This window comes from Mesitornis unicolor, unplaced genomic scaffold (genome assembly GCF_000695765.1).
Source record: "Mesitornis unicolor isolate BGI_N332 unplaced genomic scaffold, ASM69576v1 scaffold18255, whole genome shotgun sequence".
NCBI lineage: Eukaryota > Metazoa > Chordata > Aves > Mesitornithiformes > Mesitornithidae > Mesitornis > Mesitornis unicolor.
In genome coordinates this window covers 1-10941 of record NW_010183687.1, presented here as the reverse complement: position 1 = coordinate 10941, position 10941 = coordinate 1, and the positions used below count along the sequence as shown (strand labels likewise).

At 37.2% G+C, this 10941-nt stretch overlaps 1 protein-coding gene across 1 annotated transcript; it reads right to left on the bottom strand.

Moving 5' to 3' along the window:
* Nucleotides 1-2301: 2301 nt before the first annotated feature.
* Nucleotides 2302-8369, bottom strand: LOC104534809 (mesoderm induction early response protein 3-like; the record flags this gene model as incomplete). The annotated part of the gene is made up of 5 exons (XM_010184241.1): nucleotides 8365-8369; nucleotides 6425-6555; nucleotides 4772-4892; nucleotides 2573-2658; nucleotides 2302-2374 (listed from the first exon to the last, which is right to left on the bottom strand). Coding segments are annotated over exons 2-5 (406 nt in total), but the record flags the coding sequence as incomplete, so codon positions are not given.
* Between the last annotated feature and the right edge of the window lie 2572 nt (nucleotides 8370-10941).

Sequence of the window (10941 nt, the reverse complement as noted above, 5' to 3'; positions counted from 1 at the left end):
AATTTTTGACGAGTGACCCAACTTGTATGTGGTCTAGCGTTATGGAGAAACACAACACCTTTGCGATTCACCAATTCTGGATGCTTCTGTTTGATGGCATCACATAATTTATGCAGTTGATGACAGTACACATCCAAATTAATGATTTGGTTCCTTGGAAATACAAAATACAGTACCTTTGAAATCCCACCAGACTGACAGCATAACCTTCCTTTGGTAGATATCTGCTTTTGACGTGCTTTGAGCTGGTTCATCACGCTTTCTTCATGTTCTGTTTCGTTCATCATTACTGTAGATGATCCATTTGTCATTGACTGTTATCATGTTTCAAAAAGGGATCATTTTCTTCCCGTTTCAAGAGAGAATCGTAGATGTCAATGCACTCACTCAGTGAGATGAATTTCTTTGAGCTCATGTGGTACCCAAATATCGAGCTTCCTAATGTATCCAAGTTGTTTTAAATGGTTTTCAATGGTCGATTTCGATATGTTAAGATTATCAGCAATCTCTTGTGTCGTTAAACACCAATCTGAGTTGATCAATGCCTTTATTTTGTTGTTAACAACTTTGATTGGCCTTTCTGAGCATTGTGCATATTTCACGTCAAAATCTCTGGACTGAAATTTAGCAAACCAATTCTGACAGTTTTAAGGCATCTTTACCATACACATCACATAACTTTTTGAGCTTGCACAGCGTTTTTTCCTTTTTGGAAGTAATACAGCAAAATATGACAAAAATGTTCCTTTTGATTTTCCATTTTGAAATTGACACCAAATAAATAATTGTTAACAAAATCATGCACTTTTTCTAAAACAAGCTTGAACTGTCAGCTGTCAATTTATATAAAGAATTTGCAGTTTAAAATGAAGTTAGTTACATCTCAGGACATGTATGTACATCTATTTTAAAAAACTGCAATTACTTTTTGGCCAACCCAATACATCTCCTCTGAAAGTTCTGTTACAGATTAAGAACATGGAAAGCTTTCAAACAGATGTGTTACAAATGTAAGGTTTATACAAGAGCAGAACTGCCAATTCCGGTAGCTGGAAGTACATAGCAGAAATATAAGCCCGTTTGCCATCACAAGATCTTCAAGGAGTACAGGAGAGGCTTTCACAGAATCCTCCACCCATAAAATCAAGTCCAACCTCCCTGAGCACTGCTGACACTCAGCTTCAATCTCCATTATCAATCAAGACAACCCAGCACTTCTTGCTGGAGTCCATGCTTGATATTCTCAAGAAGAGCTTCTCAGTTTCTCCCATCTAGAAGCTACCTCTTTGCTCTTGGCCATGTCAGCAGACAATACTCTCACTGGCTCTCTCTAGCACCAGTTCATTCCAGAGAAAGTTGTCAGATTAACACCTTCCTTGATCATCCTCTGGTTATTGGCCTTTCTCTAGTTCTTGACCAAGGAGAAGTCAAGATGTATAAATAGTATAAGGACTATTCAGATAAATCTGGTTCTTACTCCTCCATTTCTTATAACTGGTAAGCACCATGCTTGTGTCTTAGAAAATAGGAAACTTCCCTAGGTCTCCTAAGCAACACAGGAGATGTTCTCTTGCTAATGCTTCTAGCTCCAGCCATACTAAACATTCTTCTTTGCTATTGCAAAGGATCATTCTTCAAAAAGCAGTTGGAAATGGTGGAAAGACTTGATAAACTTCGTTAGAATGATGTACCCTTGAAATGTTACATTTCGAACACAAGTAACTTACAGAAGAAAAAACAGAATGCCCTTTATTTATTAAAACATTCCTCAAACTGTTCCTTAATTTCGCAGCTGTTCCACCCATGATCAAATTTATTTCAATATTTGCTTTTTGAATTCCACAGCTATATGTGCTATACTTTTCTCATAGTGAGGGTTTCTAAAGATAGCAAATAAAACTCTATTAGTTATTTTTTCTACTCTAACAAAAATTGCAGTTTTTAACCTAAATTTACACATAAATAAAATCATACTTAAAGCATATTCTTTAAAAGACAAAGTTTATCAGGACCTTCTTGACCCAAATTGTTGCCTCCTAATATTATTAGGTACTTCAGAATTAACACTAATCCACTGTCCTGCGTCTTCTTGAAAATCTCCTCTCAAAGTTGTAGAATCACATTTCTGAGATATAATATGTGGTTGCGTTACTTTAGTTGACTAGGGGTTGGTTTGTTTGTTTTTAAGGTCCCTGAGGCTAACTAAGCCACTGAACCTATCTTATAAATTTAAATAACATTTTTCCATCAACTGCTATGTATAAACATAAGGTAAAAAGTAAAACAGTCAGAATAACTTACCCTTTTCATTATCACTGTATCTGCCAAGGTAAGGTGGAATTTCAGCCTGATACTGTGAACCAACCATTATTTCCTTAAGATTTAACAAAAACCACAAGAGAAAGGTATTAGCTTAATATTTTGTGCATGGAAGCATTAGAAACTCCATGTTTTATGGCATTTTGCTGAGAATTCCAGAATTAAGGTATTATTTTACATATGCACTATAAAACTTAATGTATTTTTCTTGATAGTAAACTTTTTCTTAATTTTTTAAAGATATATTTATTACCTTTCTCAAATCTTCAGATGAATTACCATTGTCTGCCTCTACATCTTCACGATCCGATTCCTTATCTCCATCACATATAGTGTTTGCTTCAGACAAAAAAGTTTGGTTTTAGCTAGGAAGAATTTTCAGTTCAAACACAGAACTACAATATATCCCTTACTTTTGAAAGGAGCCCCTGCTTTTATTCTGGGAGACACTCATCATTAGTCTGTTGATCTACATTTCTATCAAACTAGCATGAAGTCAGAAAGCATTGGTACTTGTACATTGCAGAACTGAAACATTTATCATCACTGCAACTGAGACAATCTACCATATTTCTAACAGTCAAAAGGAAATGAGATCAATTTTCTTCAATAAAGGCTTATACCTTATAAAAAAGGTATGAGAAAAACAGAAAGCCCAGCCCCTTGGTAATCACAAAGCAAGTAAAGTTGAAGGCAAGTCTTTATTACCTACTAAAGCATTGAAAACATTCCTTTAAACAAGGCTATCTCAGCATGAAGATAAACAAGATACATCAAAAGACTGGTTATTCCTATTTTTTTTTCCCCTTCCTTCGGAAGAAATACAGTAGAGCTCTTCAAGTAATTTAAATACAGTATTCCACAGAATAACTCATATTTTAGAATCTAGAACACTGTGGTACTGGGTTCTGAAGTAATTCTATTTTTTTATTTTAGCCATGACAGAATGGAACCTACAGTTCTGATAAGATTAAAGCTATTTTGTATTCTCAATTTTCAGTAACAACATGCTCATAAATAGAGTTGCAATTTTAGCTTCATTACAACTAAAAAGAATCAACATCAGCAACAATAACCAAGACTGTATGGACTGAGGCTCCTCTTCTGTAGTCATTACTACAATCACCAGTCTCTCTCTTTTTGCTGTTAGAAGTAGCAGGCAAGAAGCTAACATGAATGCATGAAAGAACAATATGCCTGGATAATAATATGTAATTATTTTTTTCCAATTAATTCAAATTTAATAAAATACCCTATGTGTTAGACATGTTTATCTTAAAATTGAATGTTATCTTAGAGATACAGAAATCAGGAGGGGAAAAAAAAAAAGATGAAACTGTCAACAGCACAGAAAACTGACATTTCCCTCCCTGAAATGGTAGATATTCAATTTTAAAATGCCCAACAAGAAGTTCCAATAGAGAAAGAGTAACATTCTGATAGAAAACCATGATAGCTGAAAGCAAAGATTACTGTTTCTTAATCCTGAGTAAGATGAGGGGCTAGTATTTTTTCCATAAAGCTGCCACACTAAGTCTCATGCTTGCTAACAATTCACAAGCAATGTTTAAGTGTCAGCAAGGTTGGGGTTTGTTTAACTAAACAAGGGCATTATAATTTTTAATGTTTCTTTAATCTCTCTCAATAGAAATGTCTTAAATTACACAATTGGCAGCATGCAAATGGTTACGAATGACTGAGACAGCATGTCTCATTTATCATCTCACTTCTCTAGGGGGATGAAATCTCCCAGAAACAGCTCAAGATACTTGCCAAATTAAAAACGTGATAAAAATCCTCCACGTTGCCTATTGCAGTTCATTTGTTCACTGGTATACTAGAGTTGGAACAATGAGGAATATCTTGTCCAAGGTTGGATAACTGAATCACTGGTTCTCAGATCTTTCCCATAATAGCTCTATGGGTAGAGCATATTTTGATGGTCATGGGTTCATAGGTCCCATCCCATATAAAACCACTTTGGCTCATGAAGTCCTGTGGAAAACTGTTGAAGGTGTGAAAGGAAACAATCACAAAGAAACTACATCCCAGTTCACATCCACAGGATGAATAGAGGAATTGCTGGCTTAAAAGCAGCAGTAAAAATTTCAATAGAGAAACACCAATTTAAAAGAATGGGTTACATGTTCATGTCATTCACTACCATATTGAAAATCACGAAAAGTGTTCCACAACACATTAACTATTAATTATGAAAAGTTATTGTATTTGTAGAAAAATTAATTTCACTTGTGCTTTGAGCACAGTAATAAATATAGAACTTTCAGGTAATCAATAATATCAAAGACAACATTCATGTATGACATATTGCAAAGCACTGTTTCTCAATTCCTGGTAAAGTCAGCACTACTCTGCAATTTTTATATTTTAAACTAGGAAGCTATATATAATGCTAAGACTTAGAATACTATTATAAAATTAGGTTTCCTACATCTTAATGGCCGAGGAAAGAAGTCAGTAGCCTCATGTGAAGTAACTGATGGTGTCAAGTCATCAGCAGAGGACTGTGTTTCTTCATCATCACCCGACAAGAGGTCTTTAGCTATTTCCTCCTGTATCATTAAAATAAAAAATAGAACCTCAGACTATTAAGTGTAGACTGGCAAGCATTTAGATTCAGCAAATTGTAAGTCCCATTATTTAAATGAATTATTTTACCATAAGTAATTTTAGTAGACCATCCTCTCTTAATTAAAAAGGTAATTCACTCCTAAATCTCAGAACAAATATAACCATTCATTTCAGAGTTGATCGCTTCCATGATCATTTCCCCCTTGTCTTCTATTAAAATAAATGCACAAGTAGTAACCTCTGCAAGCATCAAAGCTTAGATGTTCCTCCAACTGCTTTGAATGAAAAATGCCAGCGGAAATCTTTAGAATTCTGTCATTCTTTGTATCACAGATATACTATAGCTTTTAACAGGCTGTTACCCCTTAAACTCTGAGGGGGAGGTGGCGGGGGGGATGGGGACAAAACCAAAAAAAACCCCAACAGGACTTTTATAGACTTTTGCTGAGAGGAGTTACAGATAATAGACAACCCATTATCTTCCCAAATCACACCAAAAAATGATCTGGGAGAGGGGAGAGAAAAGAAAGAGGACACTTCCTCCACTAGCAGACGTTTGAAACCCCTCTGTATAGAAATGAGGGAGGGAAAGAACTGTATTAGACAACAAGACAACTACATTTCTGTAGCCTCAACACAATCATGACTCCTAATGAGAATCAAATCTGCAGAGGCATCATTATACCCTACTTTCTATGGAGTTTATAATTTCATCATACTTCGAGAAAGTAAAGAAAAAAAAGACACATACTTGCTACCCACAGATTTTATAATACAAACTATTAGCTTCATATGCCTTACAGCCAAAAAAATCAGATTAGTCACAAAATTCAAAGCCTGTAGATCACAAAACCTGAAGTTTCATGTTTTTATATTCAACAACGCATATAGTCATTGCACATAAAATAATCTCTCTCTCACCCTCCAAAGCTGAGATCTTTCTAAATTATATGCATTTGAAAGGAACATTCCCAAGCATTCAGAAGTGTATTTGAAGTTATCCACAGTGGTTTGATAAATGACATGTATGTTGGAAGCCAGATTTATTATTTCTGGACATTGCATACACTAAAATAAAATACAGATCTTTGAAGAAAAATCCCACTTCTATTTTTTTTTAATCTGTTTAAAGTTCTCTGGATGTGTTTTAGAAGAACTGTTAACTTACTCATTTCTCATTTGCAGTAATATAGTACCACTAAAGTTGCTATACGTGTGTGATAATTGTAATTACATTCAGATCCTCAATATCCTTGAAAAAGAATTAATTCAGAGTAGAATCAGAGAATCATTTAGGTTGCAAAAGACCTTTAAGATCATTGAGTCCAACCATTAACCTAACTGTCAAGTCCACCACTAGGACTAGTAAGTACAGTAACTCTTAATTGTATATTGAAATTAACAAAAATATGTATTTTGTAACATCAAGAGATAGTGAAATATAATTTAAGGTCACTGGATTAAGGATTTCTGCTTTTAAACTGTAATACAGGGAAAAATAGTTCTAACTTACTTTATCTAGAGTCATATCAGGAAGCTCATCCGCAAGCTCACTTGGAGAGCTATCCACACTGGAACCGGCCATAACTGGAATTGTGGGTTCATAGCCATAGAATGCCAGTAAATCTTCCAATGGCATGTTTCCTTCCTAATACAAGATGATTTAGAAACATTTCAACAGATTGCCAAATACTTGTAAACAGTTCAGGCCTAAAAGGATAAGACATATTTTGAAAAACAAAAGTAAAAAAAACAACAACAAAAACCCAAAAACCCAAAACCAAAACAAAAACAAACAAACTTAATTGAAAGCGGAAATCCTGATTAAAGATCTAAATTATTTTCAGGCACAGGACTGAAATAATTCGTAACCATGTCTCTTGGCATATAATGAAGTCCCATCAAGCTATCAAAGAAAACCATTGACTGGATGAAACTAAAAAGTAATTATTAAAAATTTATTCCTTATCCAATTCATGCCGTAGAACATGAATCAGAACATACTACAAACACTAACAATCTCCCTATAAGAACAAAATGCAGAAAAACTTGAAGACTTCAGTCTTATATAGTTACAGCTGCAAGTGTGCAAAACACCACAAAAGTAAACCAATATAGCAACTTTTTATCCCTCCTTTCCATCTTCTGCTCAATATATTTTATGACTGCTGAGGTGGTGTCATAGTTTAACCCCAGCTGGCAACTAAGCACCACACAGCCACTCACTCACTTCCCCCAGGTGGGATGGAGGGAAGAATCAGAAGGGTAAAAGTGAAAAAGAAACACATGGGTTAAGATAAAGACAGCTTAAGAATTTAAAAAAATAAATATTTTTTTCAAAATGTAAGGAAAAGAGGAGGGGGAAAAAAAAAACCCACCACAAAACAGAGAGAGAAACACCCAAGACAGACAAGCAATAAAAATGAAAACAATTGCTCACCACCCACCAACCAATGCCAAGTCACTACCCAAGCAGCAGCTTCCCACCAACCTCCCACCCAAACTTTTATTGCTGAGCATGATGTCATAGAATCATAGAATGTTTTGGGTTGGAAGGGACTTTGAAGATCATCCAGTCCAAACCCCCTGCCATGGGCAGGGACACCTCCCACTAGACCAGGTTCCCCCCGGGCCTTCAACCCTTCCAGGGAGGGGGCATCCACAACTTCCCTGGGCAACCTGTGCCAGTGTCTCACCCCTCACATCATAAAGATTTTCTTCCTAATATCTAGTCTAAAACTACCCTCTTCCAGTTTAAAGCCATTCCTCCTTGTCCTATCACTACATGGCCTTGTAAATAGTCCCTCCCCAGCTTTCCTGCAGGACCTCTTCAGGAACTGGAAGGCTGCAATAAGGTCTCCCCAGAGCCTTCTCTTCTCCAGGCTGAACAATCCCAACTCTCTCAGTCTCTCCTCATAGGGGAGGTGCTCCAGCCCTCTGATCATCTTCATGGCCCTACTCTGGACACGCTCCAACAGCTCCATGTCCTTCTTCTGCTGGGGACTCAAGAACTGGACACAGTACTCCAGGTAGGGTCTCACGAGAGCAGAGTACAAGGGCAGAATCACCTCCCTTGACCTGCTGGCCACACTTCTTTTGATGCAGCCCAGGATACGGTTGGCCTTCTGGGCTGCAAGCACACATTCCCGGCTCATGTCAAGCCACGGTGGGATTTTCTGTTTTGATATAATCAATCTGCTCAATCTCATCAGGTCCCATGGACTTGTGTATATTCAGGACCCTCAGATGGTCACGAACCTTATCTTCACTCACAGTGGGAGGGGCATTCTCTCCCTGGTCCCTGTCTTGTGGGCCATTAACTCGAGAGCTGTGGGGAGAGAGGTTGCCACTGAAGACTGAGGCAAAAAAGTTGTTGAGAACCTCAGCCTTCTCCTCACCTGTTGTTACCAGTTCACCATTGCTGCTCATCAGGGAAGCTACGCTTTCTTTAACCTTCCTTTTCTGGTTGACATACCTGTAGAAGCTCTTCTTGTTTTTCTTGACATCCCTTGCCAAGTTCAGCTCCAGATGTGCCTTGACCTTCCTGACCTCGTCCCTACACACCCGGGGAACATTCCTGTACTCTTCCCAGGCTACCTGTCCCTGCTTCCACTGCCTGTGTAGTTCCATCTTGCCTTTCATTTGGCCAGCAGGTCTCAACTCATCCATGCTGGTCTCTTGCTTTCCTTGCCCAATTTCTTACACCTGGGGATCAAGAGCTCTTGCACTTTGTGGAAAGCTTCCTTAAAGATCTGCCAGCTCTGTTCTGCTCCTTTGTCCTTGAGGGCCATTTCCTAGGGAGTCCTATTGACTAACTCCTTGAAGAGCTGGAAGTTGGCTTTCCTGAAATTCAGGGTCCTGACTATGCTTCTCGTATGACTCATATGCCTTAGGACAGTGAACTGCACCAGCACATGATCGCTACAGCCCAGGCTGCCTCCAATCTTGACATCCCTGATGAGTTCACTTGCATTAGTGACCCCCCAACATTCTATTACTTCATCAGGATTCTGCATTTCTTCTGGAGTGAAGTTCCAGACCATCAGAGGTGAGAAGCTTTCTAGATACCTGCTCATGCCAATAGAAGCTTTTTGACTACCCAAGGATGTTCAGGATACTGAAGAGTTATTGTAACAAGGGAGAAAACATCATGGAAGAAGGTGGTGAAGATGCCATTCTGTATTTCCTCCACAAAAAAATCCTCTTGGAGGAAGAAGTATAATTGTTAATTGTCTCCCTGTGATAGTACCCGAAGTACAGTAATGGCTTCAGTACAGAGCCCAAATACCAGATTAAGCTCAAGGCCACTGTTTTAATAATAAATCTCCCAGGCAAAACACCACTAAGTACTAGGAGAGCACAGTAAACTGCAAAAGCCAAAAGCAAAAAAAACCCATCTTTAACATGTACAGCAAAAAAAGGAGCATGGCACAGATCAGATAAACTAATATAAAGAACAGATAAATCAATATTGTGATCAGCAACTGTTAACAGATATAAATCCCTTCTAATATGCTCTGATCAAATCTGTTATTATCTCAAACCCTTTGTGCCCCATGTTGAGCACCAAAAAGGACTGTCATGGTTTAACCCTGGTCAGCAACTAAACACCACACAACCACTCACTCACTCCACACCCACACCCCACACCCCAGCAGGATGGGATGGAGAATCGGAAGGGTAGAAGTGAAAAAGAAACTTGTAGGTTGAGATAAAGACAGTTTAATAATTAAAAAGAAATAATATTTTTTTTAAAATTGTAAGGAGGAAAAAAACATAAGAAAGAGGAGGTAAAACACAAGAAAAACACAAGCAATGCAAATGAATACAACTGATCACCACCAGCCAACCAATGCCCAGCCAGTCCCCAAGCAGCAGGGTACTGTGAGGAGCAGAAAAGGACTCAACACAGTGGAAGCACTGTTCAGCAATAGCTAAAACATCCCTGTGTTATCAACACTATTTTCAGTACAAATTAAAAACATAGCCCCATATAAGCTACTATGAAGAAATTTAACTCTATTCCAGCCAAAACCAGTACAGAAGGTAATAGGAGAATAACAGCTAATGATACAGAAGCAAAAATCAAGAGAAAAGCTTGGTTTATAACTTTTTTTCAACAACTTTTGATCAAATGATTTTACTAAATAACATCATACTTGCATCCTAACACAACTAATAGAACAACAAATCGTGAATATTTTTTTTTTTAGTTACCAGATTCAAGTCAAAGAATTAGAAATATTTTTCAATATTTATACCTCTAAAATTTATATTACCTTTAAATATTTCTGTTGAACTCATACACTGATTAAAGCACTTGATTTCTTAAGTCAGCTAGGGTCTTAGTCCTGCGAAGACTTTTCACAACATGAACTCATGTCCAAGTCTTTCCAAGATCGGGACATATATTAATAAAGTGTTTAATATGAGTGGCTCTCAGTTCTTTTTCCTTCTACTATAGAACCAATAAGATCATTTTGTGGAGTAACAAATCCATTTTAACTACCAGACTTGGTAAGCTGCTTCAGGATTATAATTGCAAGTTCATAATCAGCAAATATGTAATTGTAAAGGTAGCAGAACAAAAAATATATACGTAAATAAATAAAGAGTATAAACACCATCAACTCTGCATTTAGAAAATTTGTTTTCACATGGACTACAAAAACACACTTTCATATTTAATGCTAAAAATTACACTTTCCTGGAACTCTGTTGACCAAAATCTGCAGTTATGCTGAGTGGTATAAGTGGGTCACTGAATAGTAATGTTCAGTATTCAGCAGGCATTTAAAACGGGTGATGCACTGCCACAGATGAACAAGAGGTGCAAATAGGAAAAACATGTAATTAATGACTGCAAAAAGGAATAGGAAAAGCCAAAGAGAATACTGGTCATTTTGTATACCCACCAAATGTCAAACTGATGAAACCGAGACAGACCTACATTTTACATAGCAAATAAATATGACCCCTAATAACAGAATCACACAGAGTCAAAGAACGTTAGGGATTGGAAGGGACCTC